The 25,727-nt window shown below is 35.5% G+C and overlaps 1 protein-coding gene across 1 annotated transcript; it reads right to left on the reverse strand.

Moving 5' to 3' along the window:
- Positions 1-2,214: 2,214 nt before the first annotated feature.
- LOC131035895 (cytochrome P450 77A3) lies at positions 2,215-4,413 on the reverse strand. The gene has a single exon (XM_057967658.2). The coding sequence runs from the start codon at positions 4,308-4,310 to the stop codon at positions 2,643-2,645; it is 1,668 nt and encodes a 555-aa protein (XP_057823641.2). The 5' UTR covers positions 4,311-4,413; the 3' UTR covers positions 2,215-2,642.
- Positions 4,414-25,727: the final 21,314 nt, after the last annotated feature.

The following is a 25,727-nucleotide window of genomic DNA, read 5'->3' on the forward strand; positions in this document are numbered from 1 at the left end:
TAAAAATATTGTCACATGATTTCTTAGTGAAATAAACAATAAATAATGTCTCCTAAACATACAAACTTAAATGTTTTTTCTATAGATGTAACCCTTGCACCCCTTCTTCTGATGCAAGTGCTAGTATACAACTATTTTATAATTACATTAGCAACAACTATTTATATTTCTACTTTATATTAACATGTCATATTATATTATCAAAAAAAATATTGTACAATTTATATTTCTACTTTATATTAACATGTCACATCATATTATCAATATTGAGCATGGCCAGTCATCTTCATCTCCTTGCTTCCACCTGCATGAATCTCTCCCACTCTTCTGGATCGTATAAAGCAGATTTGATTTCTTCTTCTACTTTACCACGAGTAGTAGGGGAAGCGCTACATATACAAATGAATCCATAACATATAAAATAAATTACATTAATATAATATAACTTATAAGTATTGTCAAATTTTCATAATATATAATACATGGATGAGTGGTCAACATAATGTTAACAATTCATTTATTTTTAGAATTTATTTAACAACATAAAATTCTAAAAATACTATTTTATCAATTTATTTTACTACTTAATGTATTTTAAATTAACAGTGGTATTGTGATATATTATTTAATATATTATTATTTAAAAACAATATTCATTTATTACCACATTAAGTTACACAACTTTATTATTTAATTTAATTTATTTTTTTGTTAATAAAAAGGCAATCCATTATTATTTTTCCTTTAAACATATAAACATTGACCTATAAATACACATTTAAAACATTCATCCAAATTTATTTTTCTTCAATAAATTTATAAAAATTATTTCTTTAATAGTGAGTACACATTTATTTTGTTTTATTTTCTATGTGGCTTTCCTCTTGGGGGCAAAGGGTTTTCCTCTTGGGGGCAAAGGGTGTTAATGGATATTAAAAGGATTTGATATTTCAAAAGATATAAAAGTAATCTTTTAAAATTATTTATCATCAATATAAAAATAATAAGTATTTGTTGTGTTGGATAAGATACTTTATTATAATTTATATTAAAAAGTGAAAGTTTAGATAAGTCGAAGTTTTAAATATGATAAAAATATATAAATTAATTAACCTTTTGAATTTGTTTCTTCATCTCTATATTAGCCTCTATCTATATATCCCTCTAGCTCTTCATCTTCGATCTATCCCTCCTACCTATATCTCTCCCTCTCCTCCCCATCTTCAATATATGCCTCTACCTATTGCCTCCCTTTCTCTATCTATCTCCCCCCATCTATCCCTCCCTCTACCTCTCTTTATCTCTCTATTTATTTGTCTCCCTCATCCTTTCTTACTCTATCTTTATCTCTATGGTCATCTTCTTCTATCCCTCTCTATCTCTAGACATATCTCCCTCTCTCTATCCATCCATCTTTCTTCCTCTATATCTATCTCTAACTCTCCATATTTATTCTTCCATCTATCCCTCTATCTATATCTCATTATCGCCCAATCTCTCTATACCCCTATATCTCTCCCTCTCTATACCTCTCTATATATCACTTCTTATCTCTCTTTCTCTCTCCCTCTCTCTATATATGTACATCTCTTCCATATCTATCTCTCCCTCTCTCTATATATGTTCATCTCTTCCATATCTATCTATCCCTCAATTATCTCTCATTATTGTTTCCTCTCCTTGATCTCCATGTTTATCTCTATCTTCCTCTCTATCTGATATCCTTACCCCCTCTCTCACTCTTCCCACTCTATCTCTCTCTCTATATATCCTTATCTCTCCCTCCCTCTCCATTCCTCTCGCAATTGAAAACATAATATGAATCTTTTGGTAATAAATCTTGATTATCTTTTTGATTTAGACGTTTTATTTTAGTCATGTTGGGATCCATCTAAGTGGATGCATCTAGTTGATTTGAAGCTATCACTTCTCTATTGAAACCTTTTTTTCACAAACAACATCATTTGCTAAATGGCTTGCTAGTTGAACTCATGTACTACACAAATGCATACATAAAATAAGCCATTTTTTTTTTTCTAATTGACCTTCCACACCTCTTTGGCATACTCATTGCACCAAGTTGTGATTGCTAGTTTGATAGCACTCTTAGGTGTTGTTTATGATATAATAGATCTTAGATGAGTTTATAAGAAAGAAGCAACTTGAAGGTAAAGATATAAATAGTAAAAAAAAATATGAACTATAGGAATATGGTAAACTTCTTCAATTGCATGCTTATAAAACATGCATATAATTTTCATAATTAAATTGGGTTTTAGAAAGATTGATTTGTTCAAAGAATCTCAAAACATCCTTGCACAATCCATCAGAGTATTTTATGTGATCACATTTTTTTAAAACAACTTGTCAAATAGTTCACATATCTTGCACCTATGCTTCTATGTTTTGCATATATGTCTATCCAAGTATAGGCAACCACATCATCTCACAAAAATCCACAATTTTATAAAACTTGAACCTTTAATATATATCTAGAACCACACACAACACACAACGACATAACCATCACACTATATCATTGCCCCAACCTACTTTCTTTGTAGCTTGAACTATAGAAATTTTTACTAAATCTCACAAAAGTAAAAAGCTTGTAACGTTTAATAATTAATAATTAATAATAATTAATAACCAGGAGCTGAAGCCCTCTCCTTTATTACGGCCTGGAGCGGATTCTTCATAACCACAGTAAACTCCTCCATCTCCGCAAGATCCACCGTTTCTCCCGCTTTGCTCTGCCATTCAAATTTCTGAACAAGTGTGGCCACAATAACCTCAACGTGGAGCAAGGCCAGTCCTAAGCCGGGGCAAATCCTCCTCCCCACGCCAAACGGCATCATCTTGATCCCCTTCCCTCCCGTCAAATCCACTTCCTCCTGCATAAATCTCTCGGGCACAAATTCCGCAGGATTCTTCCACTCTTGTGGATCATTACCCATCAACCCAACACAAAAATTCACTAGAGCCCCAGCGGGGATATCATACCCGCCAAGACTAGCGTCTTCCGTAACGGCGTGCGAAAGAACGAATTTCCCCGGCGGATGACGGCGCAGCACCTCCTTCACCACCGCTTCCAGATATTTCATTCCAGAAAGCTTCTCCTCCTCCTCCACCAAGTTAGCCCCTTCCTTACGAACAACTCCTACAATTTCATCATAAAGCTTGGTCTGGACGTGTGAATTTTTCACTAAATTAGCCATGGCCCACTGTATCGTGGTCGTTGTGGTGTCGGTGCCGCCATTAATGAACTCCGAGCAGAGACACACCATCTCTTGTTCCGTCAAAAATCTCCCGCCATCAACAGTCAGAGAAAACAGCGAATCCACATACGCCCTGCAATCTTTGCCCGTCCCCTCCGCTAACTCCGCCCGGCGCCTGTTAATAAGCGCAGCCAGTGTCTCCAGTTGACGCCGGTAAATCCCCAACATCTGCTCTCGGCGCTTCCTGTAGAAAACCTCAAGAAAGGGAAATGTGTCCTCTAACTTGACACCCGCACCGCTCAGAAGCAATTCTCTCATTACGCCCTTCACCTTTCGGACCTCATTCTCCTCCAATTGCAGTCCAAAACACATGTAGAGAAGTAAGCAAAAGGACGCGTGCTTCACATGCTCTATCAATTTCACCACGCCTTCGTTTTGCGCTGCTTCGGTTTTCAAACCCTGGATGAGGAGGTGGAGACTCCACTCTCTGCCCTCTCTGAAGGATTTCAAGGCAGCAGAGCTTAGGGTTTCGCTCACCAGATTTCGGCGGAGGGTTCGCCACACAGGACCGTAGGTGGAGGAATTGATGTTCATCTGGTTGCCGCTGAAAAGCTTGCGGAAGCCCTTGGCGGGCGGTCTGCCGGCAAAGACAGCGCCTTTGTGAATCAGAGCCTCGTGGGCCAACTCACGGCTTGCTACTATAATCAGCAGTTGAGGCCCGAATCTGATTGTGAAAATTGGACCGTATTTTCCTTGGCCTTTTTCTATATAATCTTGAAAGTTCTGGTTGGAGAGCACAATCTGTATTAGGTTGCCAACAATCGGCCATCCTAGAGGACCCGGAGGGAGTCTAGATTTCTTCTTGTACTTTAACAAGAGTAGCAGCGGAAGGGCAAAAACCAGAGCAAGATATGGAAATGAATCCATGCCCCAGGCGGCTGGAAATTTGTCCATGAACCTCATTTTTCTGAATGCTTTGCAAATCGAAGCACTGCATCTGAACCTTACAGCTGCTTCCAAACCTACAAGATTTGCTATTTCGTTTATCGTTTTCATAATTTTTTGGGATTTAAAACTGTGGCTAAGAATCATTCCTTATCCGGACTGACGAGAGCAGATCGATTATGGTCTGCAATTATTGAAAACACAATGGCTATGGAACTACTACCGTAGACTTCAACTAAGAGAGACGACAGATGCAATTAAGTCTTACAGGGAAAGGAAAATATCCAACAGTTAATTTATGTTTAAGAGCAAAATAGCACATTACGCTTATATTTATAGGTTTAAAAGTGCTAAATATTTATAGTTGACTGATATTTTCTAGGCTTAATATGTTGCTTAATGTATGTTGTCACTTTAAGAATACATTCTAGATTTAACGTGTTATTTAGTGTGTGGGGTTTAAGAATGACGTTGGTTAGTAGTAAATAGATGTAGATATTTATGTTTTTTATTCAACGTTATATTGTCCTCTTAATTAAATAGATATTTGATATTTATTTGATTATTTAACCATAATTCAACTATTAATTAAAAAAACAAAAGATATTTGTTTAATTAATTCATCTTATCTCAAAATCCTCTTTCTCACATTTAAATAAATTAATATTTATTTAAAATTCTAAAAATCTCATCTCTCACATTTAAATAATTAAATTCTTAAATTCTCTCACCCACTTCATCTTCTAGAAAATGCAAGTTGGAAGTTAACCCTCCTCCTAATCATTTTTGAACCCCCTATTATTAGCCTAATTACCCTTTTATGGTTTGCACATTCTTAAACCAAATGTTAACCCAAAACTCATCAACTCAAGCCTTTAATGGCTTCCTCCAAAGTCTTCAAGCCTTTAATAGCTTCCTTCAAAGTCCTCTTAAGCCTTTAATGGCTTCCTTAAAGTCTTCAAGCATTTAATGCTCCGTCCCCATCTCCTCTCAAGTCTTCCCTTGTTGACACTTGTCAACATGTGATTGGCTTAAAAGAGAGCACATGGATTGAGGATCAACACTTCCTCAATCAATCCTAACCTTTCCTCTACCAATTCAATCTCAACCCTTTATTTGTCCATTTTGCTTATAAATAGAGATGTTTCCTTCATTGTTAGGGGACACAAGAGTTATCCATATGCATTGTTACTTTATTTTTAAATGCTTGTTTGAAGGAAGTATTTGTATTATGTTTTAGCTCTTCCACTTGATGGAATTGATATTTGACATCTAATAGTCCATTCACATCTTCAAACATCCAAACCTGACTATCGTCAACCATCTCTCATCCTCCCTTTTACATCCTTTTGTACTAGTGCTCAAGTTGAGGGTATACTTTAGGTAGTAGCCGGATCTTGGAGAGGAGGAGGACTATAAGGAAGAGTCGTGGCATAAGGAGCATTATGGAGAAGTATCATATTCATTTTGTTTATTTATTGCCTAACTAACCTTTTGTGCTAATCTTCTTTGATAATACTTTGAATGAATTTGTCTTCATGTAATACTTATGGTTGAAGGTTCTTTACTAACATGATTTCATATTGATTTTCCACTAATCTCCATTTTCATTGCGTTTCAATATATTTTTAATTTTAATGTTATTGTTTAGTTATAGAAATATAAATATTTGTTCTTAGGTTTTGTTTATGATAAATTAAGATTGGCATTGAACAAGTTTATAAGAAATAAGCAAGTTGAACATAAATATACAAAGAATGTCAGAATACATATGAATCATATGAATTTGGATAAAATTATTATTATTATCTTTTAATTAAATTCATACAAACAAAATATGATTTTATTGTATTTTTATGATTGGAGTTAAGTTTTGTCAAAGAATTCAATATCCTATAAAAGTTGTACAAGATCATCAATCTTTTGTTTGGATACAAATGTTGTATTTTTAGTTTGATGTAAACAAGAAAGAATCCTTATGAAGAAATTATCAAAAATAATTTTAACCCCCATTAAAGTTTTTAGCAAAGATCTTGTAAGTCTTTGTTGTTAGATTGTACCCATGATAAATCCAATGGTTCATCAAGAGCTATTCATAAGTTGGAAGTTGGTACCTTTTTTTTTTTTGTGTGTGTTGAACATGTTAAGGAGTGGTGCTACTTAACATAAAATTGAAATAAGATACATTCATTATTTTTAATGTTTCAAATAATTTTGTTTATCATTATAAATATTGTAAATATTCAATAATAATACATACTGAAGATGGTAAAAAGCAACAAGGTGAATTCAGGTGGTTAGTATGCAAACAAAGTGCTAAAACAAATTAAAAACATGGAACATAAATCAAACTACTTGTAAACATAAAGACAACGCTTATACCTTACAAACTTTTACCTTCTCCCTCGGATCGAGCTTGGTGAAGTGAAGGCACCCCTTGATGATGCTCCACTTGATATGCTCCTTTGAGTGATTTGAATGTAGTTGGCTCTCCAATATCATGCACAAATGGATGTAATGGATTAAGGATTGAAGGATGAAATGGCTAAGTATGGATGAGTGCTAATTTTGGCATGGTAAGGATGCAAGGATGGTTTCTTGGGCACAAACTAGCAGCATGGATTTACTAAACTTGGAGATGAGATATGAGGGGATGGAGTCCTCAATTTATAAGAAGAGAGGAGGAGAAATGGAGGGCTAGGATTGACCCAAGATGGAGGGTCAGGATTCCTTGTGATCCCACACAAGGCCCAAGAGGAAGTGTGGAGACCAAGAGATGTGCCTTAAAGGCATTTCTTGTCTCCACACTTCTCAAGGTTCATTGGGAAGACTTCCCAATGTGCCTTGGGAAGAACAAGGGATAGGATATTTCTTGAGGGATGGAAATGAAGAATTAAAAATTCTTCAAAAGGGATGCTCATGGCGATTGGAGGAATAAAGAGGAATTAAAAATTCCTTGGAGGATGGGATGCTTAGAGGAATGTGAGATTTTGAAAATCTCACATTCACCTAGGAAAAGAGCATTTAAGGAGAGTGGTTGGATGGAAGGGACAAGGAGTTGACTTTGTGGCTAATCATGATGATTAGCCACTAGCAACTCATTAGGAGTGGGATTAGAGTATATAGGATTTATAAGAGGATTTGAATAGGAGAGAGAATGAGTGGAGAGAATTAAAAATTTGGAGAATAATGCTAAGTGAGTTTAGGGAGTTTCTAGAAGAATTTATTAGGTTAATGATGGATTAGGAAAAAGGTGATTTGTAGGAATCAATTAGGTTAACTAATTAATTGAAATGAATTAGTTAAGAGGGGGAATTTGAGGAGATTTAATATTGAGGATTTTTAGAGGAAAAAGGGGGTTGATTTATTAAATAAATCAATCAACAAACTATAGTGACAATATTAATTGTAATTAATTAATATTGAGGAGGAATTAAAAATAGGCATAATTAATAAATTAATTATTTCAAGAACTTAAAATAATTAAAATAATTATTTTTAAGTGTGTACACATAGAAGTAATAATGTTCTCCAAATATATTATTTCATTTTTCATTTTATAATTAAAATTGATATATTGTAAGATTGATTATTTTCACAACATAGGTGTCACTTTCAATCAAAGCTAATGTGATATTTTGCTAAGATCAAGGGCACAATGAAAAGCATAAAGAGAGACAATAGAATGACAAGAACAAATTGTATTCTCATCAATATACAAATGATCAAGTGGATTCACCAATACAATGAATATGAGCCTGCTTATATAGGCAAGGCCATATTGATGTACGAGCACACAATCATGACATGTGGCTCAATGAGAAACAAGGGTAGGTAAAAAATACTAGGGGTAGGTAGGAGAAATAATATAATATTCCACAAGAGGTGGATGACCCACCGAATGTGGAGTGTAACAACAAAATAAGACCACAAAAGGTGGAATCTCTCCTACAAGCTATATCCCTACGTGCACACTTCCCTAAGCGTCTCACATCCAAACTACGATGAGATGGATTAGCCTAAGTTAACTTAAGTAAAGTGTAATAATATCCATGATGAATATTTATTTACATCAACACTCCCCCTTAAGTGCAACTTAGGGGAATGAAGACTCAAGTCAACAATGCAAGATGGGTCTCATCTATGAGGCCATGATAGGTACCCATGTACAAAATGAAAATGCAAGAAAAACTATGCAATGCAATCTCTCACAAATGGAGAAAGGGAGAAAACCCAGTGGGAAAAAAAACTCCCCCCAAAAGAGAGATGAATGTGCAAAAAGACTCAAAGAAGAAGGACAAAACCTCAAAGGGGAAAAAGTCCCCCCCATAAAAGAGGAAGGGGAAGTCAGCTGACCCCCCCTAATGAGACATCCCACACCCCTAAGAGAGATCACAACTGCTGGAACTTACTCTTGGTGAAAGGTTTGGTAAAGATGTCGGCAACCTGCTCCATTGTAGGATAATACTGTAAATCAGTGACTTGCTCCTGAATCAACTCTCGGATGTAGTGCATATGGATCTCTATGTGTTTGGTTCATTGATGTTGAACCGGGTTCTTCAAGATTACAATAGCACTCTGATTATTGCAATGTAGAACTGTCGGTTGTGGAGTGGTGAACCCAAACTCTGTGAGAATCTGCTAAAGCCAAATGGTCTCATTTGCTACATTAATAGCTCCTCGATACTCAACCTCATTCGAAGAGAGAGAAATAACATGCTGCTTCTTGCTCTTCCAACAAATGGGGCACGAACCAAAGTGAAAGTTGTAACTTGAAGTAGACTTACGATCATCAAGATTGCCAGCCCAATCGAAGTCTGTGTAGCCAACCAAGTGAAGTCTTGTGCCTACTGCATAGTGAATCCTATAGTGATGTGTACCCTGGATGTAATGAAGAATGCGTTTGGCAGCTTTCCAATGAAGCTCATGTGGTTCCTGCATGAAGTGAGAAACCATGCCAACCGCAAATGAAATATCAAGGCGTGTGTGAGTCAAGTAGATGAGACTACCCACAAGCTGACGATACAATGTGGCATCAACTAGTGGAGAAGAGCATTGAGCCTCAAGCTTGACTCCTGAAAGAAAGGGAGTCGGGGCAGGCTTACAATCAGCCATATGAAAGCGTTCAAGTAGATCAAGAGCATACTAGGGTTGCGATAATGTAATCCCAAAAGGTGACTGTAAAATCTCTATCCCGAGAAAATAGTGCAAAAGACCCAAGTCAGTGATAGAAAATCTGTCATGCAAAGCAGATTTGACCCTGCTAATGATGGATGTGGTGCTCCCTGTAATGATCAAATCATCAACATAGAGCACAAGTATCAAGTGAGAGTCATCCTATCGCAAAATGTAGACATTCGGATCGAAATGACACCTGGTGAACCCTGTTGAGAGAAGAAAGGAATCCATCTTGGTGTACCAAGCCCTGGGGGTCTACTTAAGGCCATAGAGAGATTTCCTTAGTCTGTAAACCAAGGAAGTCTTCATATAAATCTCCTCATCAAGATCCCCATGAAGAAAAACACTCGTCACATCCATCTGATGTACAACCCAACCATGAGCTGCGGCAATAGCAAGTGTCAAGCGAATGGAGTTCATCTTGGCTATGGACTCAAAGGTCTTAGTATAGTCAACACTTGGAACCTGAGAGAAACCTTTCACAACAAGCCGAGCCTTATACTTATCCACACTACCATCTGCTGCAAACTTGGTCCGATAGATCCACTTACATCGAACCATCTTTCTCCCCTTAGGGAGATGGACTAAATCCCATGTGTTGTTCCTCATCAAGGAACTATACTCTTCCTCCATAGCGTGGTCCCATTCAGGAACCCCTGATGCTTCCTGAAATGTCTATGGATCAGAAGTGGTAGCAATGAATGCATGTGGAAGGTCCTGATGTTGTGATCGAGTCCTCCGTGTATCTGAATGATCTCCAACAAGAGAACCCACTGACTCAAGTGTCTATCGAGCCCAACGAGGTCTAGGTGGAGGTGGAGAACGAGGCTCCTCAACTGCAAGTGGACCCTATGGAGGTGTAACCCTGCAAGTCAGAGTTGAAGGAGTCTCATCATCTGAATCACTAGCATCACTAGCCACAAAGGAGGAAGATGGAGGAGGTAGAGAGGCTAAGATGGGAGAGCTTTCCTCAAAATGAACACTCCTCTCAATGAACACCTCATGTGTCTCAGGATCCATCAATCAATATGCCTTAACACCCTCAGGATATCCAACAAAAAGACAAGGCCTAATTTGAGGTTCCAATGCCTTTCTTTTCTACGAAGGAATGTGAGCCCATGCTGGACACCCAAAGACTCTGAAATGTCTCACAATCGATTTCCTACCAACCCAAGCCTCAAAAGGAGTAATACTTGTCAAAGCTTTGTGAGGAACCCAATTTTGGATGTGTGTGGCACAACTGATAGCCTCTGCCCAAAAGGCAGGATCAAGAGAACGTGCATAAATCATACAGCTAGCCATTTCTTTGCGAGTTATATTCTTGTGCTTTGCAACTCTGTTCTACTGTGGAGTGTAAGCAACAGAATGCTGAAGATCAATCCCCTCAAATGTACAAAAATCCTCAATTCTTTTGTTCACATATTTCCTTCCATTGTCTATACAAAGAATCTTGACCACTTTCCCAGATTGCTTCTCCACACGAGTCTTGAAGTCTTGAAATTTGTCAAATACATCTCTTATGAATAAGAAAGTAGACCCAGGTGAAGTGGGAGTATTCATCAATGAAGGTGAGGACATAGCGGGCCTTACTAAATGAAGGTGCTGGAAATGGACCTGCTACATCGCTGTGAACAAGTTGAAGAACTTCCAAATCTCTCCAAACTTTCCCCTTATCAAACTTCTCCTCGGGCTGATTTCCCATGGAACAACCTGAACATACACCCTCTAAAAAACTGATTCAAGGTAGACCTATGACCATGTCTTTAGTGCTGAGCTGCTGAAGATAGCGGTAGTTGAGGTGACCAAACCTCTCATGCCATAGCTTACTTTCTAAATTCGAATGAGTAAGCAAGGCCCTAGAAGGAGAACTTGGCACAAAGTGGGAGAATGAATAAAGCCTTGAGTTGTCATTGACTTGTCCCACTGCTACCAAGGCATCATCATCAAGTTCCTTTACCACAATTGAATCAGGTGTAAACTCAACCTTTTTCCCATTCCCATAGTGAGTGATTTGGTAGTTAGAGAGAAGGTTGGTAGACAAGTTAGGAACATAGAGAACATTCTCAAATGTTCCATCATCCATGTCAACTGAACCTTTCCCTTCAACCTCAACTTGTGTATCATCACCTATGTAAATGTGAGGTACCTTTGATGGCTCCAATGAAGAAAACTCCTCCTTTGTAGAACCCATGTGATAAGAGGCACCCGAGTCAAGTATCCACTGCTGTGAAGAACCTGTTGTAGCCACAAATGCTTGCCCTTTTCCCTTAGACTGTGAGGAAGGGGAAGGAGATGAATCCTTCTTTGTGTAGGTGGATGGCAAGTTGATGTTGTTTCTTTTAAGAAGATTTGTCAACTCATCAACTTGCTTGGTGTGGCATCGATGCTCATCATGACCATACTTCTTGCAATAAGCACAAGTTGGTTTATCCTTCTTGGGTGGAGTCCCCTTCTTGGAAGAGGATGAAAAATCGCCTTGTGATGGAGAGGATGCTTGTCCTTTTTCCTACTGTGGCTTTGACTTAGAGTGCTTCTTCTAATTTTTGGAATCTTTGCCTTGACTCCCTTGATTAGCCACCAAAGCCTTGGACTTTGAAGACTTGAGAAGTCCCAAGTTCAACAACTTAGATTGTTCCAATATCAACATTTCTGTGAAAGCATCAAATGGAGGCATAATGTAGGAATTCCCCACTATCAAATGATGAGTTTGGAAGCTTGAAACAAATGCTGCATATTCTGGTGCAAGCTTGTCCAACAAGTTGAATATCAACTGAGCATCCTTTTTTTCAATTCCACAATCCTTAAGCTTTTCTCTTAGCTCATTTGCTTTGGTGACATAATCTTGGATTGTATCAAAACTCTTGGGATCCAAATTGGTGAGCTCGTTGTCAATCTTGTAACCTCTGATTTCATCAACTTGACTATACAATTTTTGAAACATATCCCAAGCCTCTTTGATTGTAGTACACTTCTCAATGTGAAAAATGAGGTCATCTGATACATACTTACGCAAAGTTCCAAGAGCCATGCAATTGTTAGTGAGCCATTCTAACTGAGCATTAGGATCAACCTTAGGATCACGTGGTGATGCTATTGTTCCATCTATGTAATGCGTGAGACCTTTTTCCATTAATTTGCTCCATACTTTAATTTTTCATGATGCATAATTATGTGGAGTTAAAGGTGGAAATTTATGAGGACTCATTGCAACAAAAATAAAATAGCACAAGGAAAGAGAGGCACAATCACACAAGACACCCCCCCAAATTCACTCAATCAAAGAACACCCCCAAAATGATGATTTGACACTTTATACTTAGTACGTGTACAATGGGCCACTTGCAAAAAATGGCAAAGTGGACTTCTGATTTCAACTTTACAACTACCTCGGTGAGGCCAAAAGAGACTCAAAATAATAATGCAAGAGATCTAAACTAAGATCCAAGCAAATTACAAGTACCAAATAGGCCAAAAAAGACCAATATCTGAAAGTACAATATCCACTCAAAATGTCTAAAAACTAATCATAGATTATGAAATTACACGAAAAAATATGCACTTTCAAAAAAATGGCACCTAAAAAAGAGGTCGTATGAGCTCAAACGAAGCCTTTGAAGTTGCAAAATTGAGGATTGGGCAGGTACAACTGAGAGAATCCAAAAATTATGAAACACCTATTCATCAAAATCATAAAATAACCACACCGCTACGAAGAGAACGAAAAATTAGCCCAATTAAAAAAAATTGCACCAAAAAAGGAGCAAAATTGAGCAAGTTATGAGCCTCCAAAGTTGACCCAAAAATCCAAACTGCTCAACGGAGAGGGATCTAATTTTTTTTCAAAAAATGTTGACTGGGCACTAACTGAGCGGCTGACTAGGTTCTGACTGTGTGCTGCTGACTGGGAAAAAGGTACAGACAACTGGAAAATTATTTTTCATAATTATTATTATTTTTTTGAAAAAATCCGAAAATTCTATACCGTACCACCTGAATTGGGCAAAAAATTTCTCCAACACCCAAAATTCGACTTTCACCAAAATAGATCTAGTTTATACTCGATTTTTATGGAAATGGCCTCCCGGATGCAATGGTGAGGTCGAAAATGCTCTAGGATGCCTCCAAAACATGCAGTACCTCAAATCCAAAAATAGAAGCCTTCCAAGATGTCTCCCAAAACCAATCAATGAAGCCCCAATAGCTCTAATACCATGTGAGATTTTTCCAAGATCAAGGGCACAATGAAAATCATAAAGAGATACAATAGAATGACAAGAAAAAATTATACTCTCATCAATATACAAATGATCAACTGGATTCATCAATACAATGAATATGAGCCTGCTTATATAGGCAAGGCCATATGGATGTATGAGCACACAATCATGACATGTGGCTCAATGAGAAACAAGGGTAGGTAAGAAATACTAGGGGTAGGTAGGAGAAATAATATAATATTCCACAAGAGGTGGATGACCCACCGAATGTGGAGTGTAACAGCAAAATAAGACCACAAAAGGTAGAATTTCTCCTACAAGCTATATCCCTATGTGCACACTTCCCTAAGTGTCTCATATCCAAACTAATATGAGATGCATTATCCTAAGTTAACTTAAGTGTAATAATATCCATGATGAATATTTGTTTACACCAACAACTAAAATGATATAATTTTAGAAAATGCAAATATTTTTTGAAATTTATAGATTTCACAAACATAATAAATTCTAAACCACCACATCTATACAAAAAAACATGTATTATTTTATGACCAAGTCAATCCAACTATTTAATGTAAGTATTTTTATTTTATTTTCACACATAGCATTAAAGTTGCTAAACCTTTTTAAATGTTGCATGCTTGTAAAACACAAGTAAATTTACATAGTCAAATTGGGTTTTAGAGTGTTCATTTGTTCAAAGATGTTAAAAGAATCCTTACAAAATCCATTTTCGACATATCCTATGATCACAGTGTTCTATAAGATAATATTTTTTTGAGACAAATTTTCAAAAAGTGGGTGTATCATGTGCATGCTTCTACATTTTGCATGTATGCCTATCTCACCATAATCCAATTTCATTAATGTTTTGATAGAAATTGATACCTTGCTCTAAAGCTCCTAATTTGGCATAGGTTGGGAGGATGCTAGCAAAGGTTGTGTAGTTAGACTTTGTACCGAACAATTGCACTTTAGTTAAATTTCCAAGAACTTCTATTGAAAACATTTTGTGAATATATTAGAAATATTTTAGTCCATGACACCATATTTGAGATTAAGACATTATGTATGGAGACTAGCTTTATACATCAGTATTACATTTTCTTAAAAAAATTCAACTAAATCATTTTGTATGCATACAACAATCACCATATTTCTTGAAACATTTCATTGAGAATCCTTAAAACCTCATCAAGAACACCATTCTATACAATCTCACAGTCATGGCATTCCATGAAACCACACTATTTTTTTTATTACCCCACACTTCAAATACATATCTACTAGTTATGGAGAGAGGCATCTACAATGACATTAAAATTATCGTAAACAAAAATTCAATTTTGAAACAATTTGACATGCAAATGATGGGTAAATTCATGAAATATGCCATCCTTTGGTTTTTGTAGAGGTGTCTTTTTATTACTCCAAATAAAATAGAACCCTCGCCACTTGTCTCCAACTATATGAAACTGTTACATTCAAATGATAGTGGAAGAGTGCCATAATATTTAAAAGGGAACAATCGATAAAGTCAAGTAGCTTTGAGAGGTTAGTGGAGGAGTGAGCTTGGCATTGTGATGCAATCATCATATTCCCTTCTATGATACTAGCACTTGCACCAAAAGGAGGTGCAAGGGTTTCACTGATAGAAAATTATATATAAGTTAATATGTTAGAAAACACAATTTTATATGTCTATATAAAATGCACTAATTTAATTTACAATATCTTACATGTGCAGTTAGTATTTTTCTATATACATTTTTCAAATGAAATCTTGACCTTGGATTGATGATATGTGTTCAAGCTATCACTTTTATTTTAAAATTTTTACTTCATGCTTTTAATGGACTATTCGTTCTAGTTAACAGCTTGGAAATTTTACACCAAAATTATAATAGAGTTGCAATGGTTACATCTATTGTAATTTATATAGAATGTCTTATAAATTATAAAGTAGTGTTTGGTCAATAGATTAGCCATGAATTTTATAAATGATCTTAAAAAATGTTTATTGACATGGTAATATGAGAAAATGCCTCAAATTTTAAAGAACTATACTTGAATGAGTATATTGGACGGGGGTGGAGCATAATTATCATCTATCATTCAAATTAAATCATTAATTAGTAATTGGTCATTTTCTTTTATGGCTACATATTTAAGTTTTTCTTGTGTTTGATAATAGTGGTGGACATTTTCCGAATGAAGTGGCAAGGTTTTTTCAAGTGCCAAAAATTATTTGATTGAATCTAAGGACATAGCGCTTCTACACATTCATCTCGCTCTTTTTTGAGTGGCAAATCCCTTGAAATTTGTTTGCACAAATGGTTAGCGAACTCAATGGAGTTTGTTTTCACCAAAAATTGAATCTACAACCTATTAACAAGGATGGACACATGTTCATCACATTTGGTAAATCAACATCTATTTCTACTTCTATATAGTACAAAACCATACATGTGCAGCAACAAAATAGGTATCTATAAACTAAGAAGAAACAAAAGAAATGCAAATAGCCAACCTCACTCATAGTAAAACCTATATTCAACACCTCTATGATGGTTATCAAATCCCGATATTAATATTGAATTTCAATGATAGAGAATAAGAAAAGCATTCAATTGTTCTTGACAACACAATGGTATTACATGGAAACTATTTATTGAACCATTTTCATTAAAAATTGTGTAGTTCCAACAAGTTGAACATTATTAAGCTTGGAACTATATTTTATAGTAGTGGCTACAAGAATGAATCAAAATTTATAATTTAGGAAAATGCTATTTTTTCATGGCAAAAAATAAGAAAATATGGATCAATATGTTTGATTGTTTTTGTTCATGTACATTTAAAATTTGATGTTTGTCTTTGGGATTGAATAAGGAAAATATGAAAATAGTGTTAAATTTTTCCTATGCAAAAATGTCATAAAAAATGTAAATGTGTATGCATAAGAGCTAAGTAGGCACCAAATTAAAAAATTTAAAGACTCAATCCATTTTATGAAGGTTTTTCATATTTTAAGAAATCTTGTCAAGGTACCTTTAGGTTACATGAATAAGTTTGTTATTGGTGTTCTCAAATATGTGCGGTTAAAAAGAAATATGAATTTTCAATTTTTGTTGTAAAATATGAGAAATTTATCTAAAAGTTACAAAAAATGGTTGATATATGTTTCAAGGAATGATTGAAAGAAATGGCTTAACAAATAGACATTTGGTTGTGTAACTCTAGCTCGTTAATATCCAACAAGGAAGCACAAAGAGCACATGCACTCAACAACATTTTTATATAGCTAAGTATCAAGGTTAAATGCATTAGATAAAGTTAGCATAGAACATTAGCTTAATTATGAGGAACATATTGAGTATTTATTTTAGTTGTTTGATAGTGATATCAACAAATCACTTCATAAACATTCAAATTCTTCATACCTCTTCGTAGATATAGGTGAAAGATATGGTAAAAAACATTATATACTAAATAAATTCTCATATGAGAAGATTTGATTTTTTTATATAGTTTTATTCTTTATGAACATATACATCTTTTTACTAATCACAATTATTATGGTTTCAAAAGATTAACATTAGTCTATGTTAACCATGAAACATAAAAAAATGACCAAATTTTATTAACCTCATCTTAGGGTTTTTGAAACTTCTAGCATGTCTCCACAATCGTAGTTTCAACATCATATTCATTCTATGCACTTATCAATACATCATGCCACATACATATTATTTCACCTCAACATCTTGAATGTGTCAATGCTCTTGCCCAACCTTCAACCCTACCTTGATTTCATGTGCTTGAAGCTAATTGTTGATGGATGCATGAATCCTAGATGATACTTAAGTTATTTGGACCATGATATCTATGATATTTGATCTTGTTGATAGAATGCACTCATTGTTAGATCAAATCCTCTTTGTGTGCTATTTTTCATTTGTACATAGAAATTTAAGTTGACATGGGATCCATCATAGAAAGGAGGGGCATAGGCTTGTTCAAAGTTTGGTCTCTTTTATTTTCACATACTTTAGAATGTCTTTACCTTGTCACAACTGTGGATGTGTATAAGGTTTATTTGTTATAACTTGATTCATTTAGTTTTAATTTCTTCTATAACGAAGCATAGGTGGATGCTTTATGAATGTGGTGCAAAAAACATGATTTTTCTCACAATTCCAAACATTAATTTTAGTCTTATTTTCTCACATTTCCAAACATAATTTTTAGTCTTTTGAAAAATAGTTGATTTCCTTATGTATATGTGAATTATGTATGATTTAGGTAGAATTATTAAACTTATTGAATTGTAACTCAAAAACAACTGCAAGTATTTACAAGTATTTGCGATTGTTTATTTGTAAGGTGACAATTAATTCTAGGGACATTGATTTTATGGAAGTGTGATAAAGAATGTTATAAATAGTGGAATCATAAGGGTTTATAAACTCTAAAATGATTTATTAAGGTTGATACTTTGTTTTTGACGTTTAGAGATCTCATACAGATAGTACATGAGTTAAATTAAGAACTTATTTGAGTGAGAAAAGAAACTATAAAAGGTTCTCATTAATTCATGTCGTTTTGCATAGTTAAATGAAGGGTCTCCAAAGCATGGTGAAGAGAAACTTTTAGAAGGCCTACCTAAAGGAGTGCAATCTCTATATTCCTATGAACCATAGCTTGTAGAATGGTCCACTAATGTTTTTGAGTATTTATATTGTGGTGGCAATCAAATAATTTTTACTATTATAAGAGTTGGTTATTCTAAATTTTAATGGTAAGCTCACTTTTATTTTTATTTCTGTAATATGATGTAGTCTTCTAGACAAGGGTATATCACAACCGAAGTAAGAACTAGACGATATAGAAAAAAGATGTGGTTAGCATATACCCAAAAAAAACCTTCTGATTGTGAAAAAAACTGTATCCCCCTCATACATATATCATAGAAAAAATTATATGCAAAATAAATAGATAGATGTTAACCAACCTCCCAAAAAGAAATGCATCTGATTTTGTTTTCAATAGCACCCACCGATCACAGAAATATACAATTTTATTAAATTTTGGCACTGCTCTTATGTTTATCAATGATAAAAATTTCCCATTTTTGATAAGATGAGTCACCTATCCCGTATAAGCTAGGGGGAGACAACTTACAATTAGTGAATAATTTTGCAGCAGGTTGTCCCTTAGAATATATTGAATTGTAGAGGATTTTGACACTTCCAAAGGTGAAACATGAAGACCTTTTGAATTATATGTTCCATAGACCAATTTTTTTTAATAATTTTTGTTTAAAGAATTCAGGGAATGGTTGGAGGCAGTTGTGAAAATTCTCTACAGAGGATGATAAGACATACACCATTAGTTTTTTCCTGTTGGAATTGAAGAAATCTATATTCATTCTAAAGCAATTATAGAGAAGAAGAACTCGCGCCTTTCCAACAAATCCATTTTTTTGCATAGCCTGAGTCATAGCAGTCCATGAGAACACATTTCTTTGAGGAACTATGTCAAACAAGTCACGCGCCTTGTCTATGCTTCCACAATTTGTATTCATGTCTACCACGGCTGTTGCAACTATGACATCTGGCAAAATTTTCCAATACTTAACGGGCATCCACTGAACTCCCGCACCCGTTGAGGACTGAGCACCTTTCTACACCCCCGGTGTGGAATAGATAGCAAGTGAAGCAGCTCAAGATGCAGAAGTAGCTAGAGAAGCAGGAAGGTCAAGGTGCCCGGATTAAGAAATTGATGGAAGCTCCCCACACCCCCGTTTGTTTTGATTGGCCGGTGCCCCCAGTGTATTGCTGGAAATCTAATGTCCCACTGTCTATGTCTGCTCCCACCCACCGTGAAACCAAGGATACATGTAAATAAGCTTACTATGAAAAGTTGTGCATGTAGAAAACGTTAATCGCCTGTGAGTGATGGAGGAGTGGAATTTTTTACCTTGTGAAAGGGTGTTCTTGAGAATACAGGTCTGTAATAATTGAATATATGTAGATCAATCTTCGGAGAGGTTGTGTATAGTAAGCAGAATGTGTAGCGCAGGTGCACGCGAGAAACGTTTCAGCTGTCTAAAAGTTGTTTTTCTCGGCCGCTGAAAGGGGTTACAAAATATATTCCATCAACAATGAAACTATTTATTAACACTATACCAAATAGAAGGTAGATTTCAAGTGCGAGACAAATATATATCTGGTTCCTGCAGGCACCCCAAATCTTGGTGAGAACTAAACGTTTTTTAATGGATGAAAGGCAGTAAGATACTAGTAGCTGAAGAAATATTGCTATAAATTGCAATGCACGGGCTTCACCCCACTTCGGACCAAGCTACAGAAACTTTGCTTCAAGCTACTGGAACTTTGCTTCAACCTATATTTATTGATATTTAAGGCGGTGGGAGGGAAACTGTTGATTCCTTCCAACTACTAATTTAGATAGCATTCATTTGATAGTGTATAATTAGGAAGATTTGATTTTTATTGTTGAAAGATAAGATTTTTATTGCTGAAAGATCTGATTTTGAAAACTATAGTGTCTACGTATGAAAGGAGCAAGCAACTTGCAGTGATAATGGCAACTTGCAGTAATAATTTTCCTGTTTTCTGGAATGTCCACTGCTAATTCGTCTTGTCCAGCGCTAAGGGTTGAAATCTCATATCTTGGTTTATTTTTACGAGATTATAAAGTCGAGCTGTCCTCCATATTTGATGTATCAATAACTTGAAAAGATATGGTCTGAATCTTTTGCATTCATTGTGACGCAAGACAATTTCTCCATTGAAAGCTGTTACAAAATTAGCCTGCGGGAACAGCAAACCAGAATCGAAAAATTGTTTGGAGAAACCAGTTACCGGGGCGAGACAGGTTTGGGCCTGAAACCTCACGCTGTATAGCCTATCGACTAAAGATATTTACCTATATTTTTTAAATATAATTATACTAGTATAGTTACAACTAAAAATTTACAGACCACTGTTTTCAGCGAGCTAATCCTTGCCATACCGACCCGGGCCATTAAGAAAATGACCTATCCACCCAAAAAAAGAAAGATATATACGAATCCAAGACATGGCATCGGTACCATTCCACCCATTTCGAGATGATTGCACTTGTTACTGCATTGATTAGTTAAGTAGCAGACAGTGAATGATACAAAATAGAGTAGGTTCTTCAGGTTGGGTTTCTCGTTCCTATACCAGCACCTCCAAGTACAGTGAATGCTTAAACAGAAACTCCGAGCATCCTTGCCTATTGGCTTCGCTGCCGTTTGCACAATAAGGAGAGTTGGACGGTGTGATATAGTGGTTGCATTTAGAGGGACCAGTAAACGATGAGAATGGATTCAAAACTAAAACCAAAATAAATAAATAAATAAACTTTAAAAAATATAGCAATGAATTTTTTAGATACAACAATCTCTATGATCCATGGTACAATGTTTAAGGTTTAAGAATGATCTTTATAATCAATATTACAATTTTTTTGATTCAACTACGACTTTTGGAATTAATGTTACAACTTTTTAGAGTTAGTAATGATCTTTGTGATGAACGTTACAACTTTTTAGATTTAATAATGATCTTTGTGATCAATGCTACAACATTTTAGATTTAGTAATGATCTTTGTGATCAACGCTACAACTTACTAAATTTAGCAATGATCTCTACAACCAATACCACGAGTTTTTAAATTTAGCAATTTAATCTTTGTGATCGATGCTACTTATTCTGCATTTATAAGTGCTTAAACTATAAATCTCATGCCTCTATATGAATGTAATTCAAGTGGCCCTTATAGTGGTTGAAAGTCTATATATTAAATTACATAGTTTTAAGATGATATATGCACTTGCATCTCTTTGAGGCCATAATGAAATTAGCTTGTGAAAAGAAAAAAGAAAATGTGACAAAATGAACAAAGATAAGGTTGATTCAAATGGTCAAAATATGAAAATAGGAGGTGTTTATATACTATAAGCAATTGTTTCTTATAGTTAACAATGGTTTTCTTCAAATCTTTGGAGCTCCTCAAGGCTAATCTTAGGCCAAGAATGGTCAATATTGCAAAGTCCCTCATACTACAAACTTTAGGTACTCTTTTCAAATTTTACATCTTCATAGAGCTAGCAAATGTGATCCTCTCTAGTAAGTTTATGCCTCCAATCAATTCAATGTGTTTATCATCTAAATAATTAATTATGATGACAACAATTCAATTGTTGATGGGAGAAATTAATAGTTTAGTCTAGCACTCTCCCTTAATTTCTACAACTAGCTATTTCAACATCCCATATTGTCTTAGGTGTTCACATTTCTAATTTGCTAATGTTGTTGTGAATATGTTTGCCTCACTAATAACATATGACAAGATAGTGACTCCATTTGATTCATAACAAATGATCATTGGTCACTCAACCAAAATATTCAAACCTTTCTTTGGCAAGGAGAATTCTTATGCTAAAAATTGTAATCTTAGTGATCCCAATTTTCTCAATGATGTGTCTCAAGATTCCAAAAAAATAATCAGAGTAGGGCCAAAGAATTAGAAAGTTCTTTTGGAATGGTGCTAGTCAGCAAGATAAGATTCCTCTTCTCTCATGGGATAGAATTTGTATGGCAAAGAACAATGGGGGGGCTGGTCTTAGATAATGGCATTTAATGAATGAGGCTTTAGGTGCGAAACTAGTTTGGAAAATATACTCCCAACCTAATCTGATATGGGTTCGGATACTCAAGTCTAAATATTTGGATTTCTTGGAGGATAGTAGAATTCTCACTATTTGAAACCACCCATTGGGCTAAGCAATATGGAATTTTATTGTCTCATGTCATCCAGTGGTTATAAACCATATCACTTGGAGGATTGGAAATGATCAAAAGGCAAAATTCTTGGATGATTCATGGAATGGCCTTCCTGCTTTGAAAGATAATGGGGATTTGCATGATTTAAGAGTACCGTCTATTCAACACTTAGGAGAAAAGGTTTGTGGCTATATGGAATTTCATAGGGATTATTTGGGTGGGGAATGGCATTGGGATTGATTCTAGGAAGCTTTATTTTTCTAAGAAGGAAGACAAGGTTGTCTGGTGCTGAACAAGGGATGGCAAATACTCGGTTAAACTAGGCTACCAATTTCTAAGTTCAGTTGCACAGGGGGAGGATTGGCCGGTTAAGTTATGTTGGGGGAAAGGGTGCCTTCGAAAGGCATGAATGTTTGCTTGGTTGGCTATTGTTAATTTTAGGCAATTAGATGTTAATTTAAGCAATTAGATTATAATCAGACTGTGAATGAATAGTAACAACAATAAAACACAAGACAAAAGGCACAAATACTAGGTGGGAAAACCTCCTTCTTGGAGGTGAAAAACCCAGCCACTAATCTCAGATCTTTATTATGTAACCCCAATATAATTTTACAATGAGATTCATCATTTGACAGCAACCTAATCTCAATGATTAACCTAGGGAAAGCTTAAGTAATGAACTTATCTGAAATACAACTGTTGTTGTCCCAGAAATGAGGTTTGCTGATCTTGGAGTGATGTTGGCAGCCTTCAAGAATGATTCACTGATCTTCAATGATGACTGCTATCACTAAGAAGTATTCACTGCCTTCAAGAAAGATGTTCGCTAACCTTAAGAATCACATCGCCAACCTTGAGGATTTGAATTGCTAGATTGAAGATCAATTCGCTACACTTGGAAGAACTCTTCGCTGAAGACAATTTGTTGACCTTGAAGAGTAACGTATGTCGCTATGTTGCATAACCAAAATTCACTATTTAAGAGATTTACTTGAGTGATTACTGAATGATTTGAGATCTAAGATGAATCTTGTTATATACAAGATTCATCTTTTACATTTCCTTCAAGTCGGCTAGGATACAATTTTATATTTTATTTTAGCACCCAAATTTGGGGCATGTTTTACAATGCATAATGACCACGTTACATGAGTTTGGGCCCAGCCCTAAGCTCCATTTATTGCCTACACGTTACATATGTTTGGGTCCAGCCCAAAGAAACAATTTAGTGTCACCGCGTTACAAGTTACAATTAATTTTCTCCATGCTACATGATTGGGTCTAGCCCAAAATTTGATTTACATAATAGATAATACATGTGTATTTTAATTGTCATTGACAATATTAAAATAGATAGGTATCCGAGCTAGCTACTATTTCAACACTCACTCTTAGCTAGGGAGGATATCTGCCACTTGTCATGATCCATTCATGACTTTCATCTTGCATTGAATGAAATAATGAATGTATAAGCTTCATAGAGTATACCTGCAATAAAACACAGAAATATCATAGCTCATTTCATGATGTCCATCTTGCATTTCTCGCAGAGGATGGATCCACCTTGAATTGCTCGCAGAGGATGGATCCACCTTGCATTGCTTGTAGAGGGTGGAAGAGGTCTTACACCTCAGCCTTCTCCCAGAGAAGGATACACTGTCACCTTGCATTACTCATAGAGGGTGACTCCACCTTGCATTTCCCGCAGAGGGTGGAAGAGGTCTTACACCTCAGCTTTCTCCCAGAGAAGAATACAATGTCACCTTGCATTGCCCGCAGAGGGTGGAAGATACAGTCTAAATTGCATCACTAAGATTGAGACTCCCTCTCAATCAATGTTGTGTTCTCCATGATCTCAAGCTTCTCTCTGAAGTACTCAAACTTCACTCGAGCTAGAGGCTTGGTGAGAACATTTGAAACCTGTTCAATAGTGTTGATATATTTTAGCTAGATGGCACCTCTTTGTGCCATATCATGAACATAGTGATAATGAGTTTCCACGTGTTTTGACCTATCATGAAACATGGGATCATTAGACATTTTTAATACAACTTTGATTATCACAATAATTAACAGTGGATTCCCAAGGTTATCCAAACAACCCAGTAAGAAGTTTGTGAAGCCAATCTGCTTCTCTAGTTTCCACACTTGAAGCAATGTATTTAGCTTTTGCATTACTCAATGCAACTGAGGATTGTTTCCTACTGGCCCAAGAGATCATAGTGGAACCCAAGCTTAAACAAATTCCAGAAATGTTTTTCCTGTCAATAACACTTCCAGCCCAATCAGAATCAGAGTAGCCTTCCAAATCGATCACTGTGTTGATTAGACACTTCAACCCATAACCAATTGTTCCACGCAAGTATCTCAGGATGTGCTTGGCTGCCACCAAGTGAACATGCTTTGGTTGGCTCATGGATTGGCTAAGTGCACTCACTGCATAGCAAATATCTGGTCTAGTGTTAACTAGATACATCAAGGATCCAATCAATTGCATGTACTCCGAGGGATCTGCAAAATCAAAATTAGTTGCAGAAATACTCAACTTCTTTAAGTTAGTTTCCGTAGGAGTAGACATAGATTTACAATCCATCATATCAATGACAAAATTTCTTGACTAAGGATAAGATCTTTGCCATACTTCTAGTCCTAGACAATAATGCATTAGGCCTAGATCCTTCATTCCAAATTTAGTGGCTACTTCTTTCTTATATCTAATGGTGAGACTATCTCCAACAATTAGAAATAAATCATTCACATATATATATATAAGAAACATAATTAGTAGTTCACTATTGAATATTTTTAAGGTAAAGATTATAATCAACATCATTCTTGCAAGATCCTAAACTAATCAAATACTTGACAATATTCTCATACCAAGCTCAAGAAGCTTGCTTAAGGTCATAAAGAGCTTTTCTTTAATCTGCACACATGAGATTCTCTATCTTGATTCTCATAACCTTGTAGTTATTCAATATAGACAACATTAAGAGAACGATCTTTATATCTAACATCTAGCCTACAACATTAGCTATAGTGTTTCTAATATTAGTATATCTAGCAGCAAGAGCAAATATTTCCTTCTAACTATGAGCTACACATCTAGCTTCATATTTTCAAAAACTTCCATATGGAACTCCCTCTTGATTCTTAATATAAAATTGTGGTAATCAAGTCTCATGAAGATTGCATAATATAAGAATCAATCAAGGAAGGTAGCCATAAATCAAGAATGAGAAATGCCAATCTTTTCCTTACTTCACTTTTACGAAATGGACCCATAGCACAATCATTATAATCAAGGCATACCTTCAAGTGA

This window comes from Cryptomeria japonica, chromosome 8 (assembly GCF_030272615.1).
Source record: "Cryptomeria japonica chromosome 8, Sugi_1.0, whole genome shotgun sequence".
In the NCBI taxonomy this organism is placed as follows: Eukaryota; Viridiplantae; Streptophyta; class Pinopsida; order Cupressales; family Cupressaceae; genus Cryptomeria; species Cryptomeria japonica.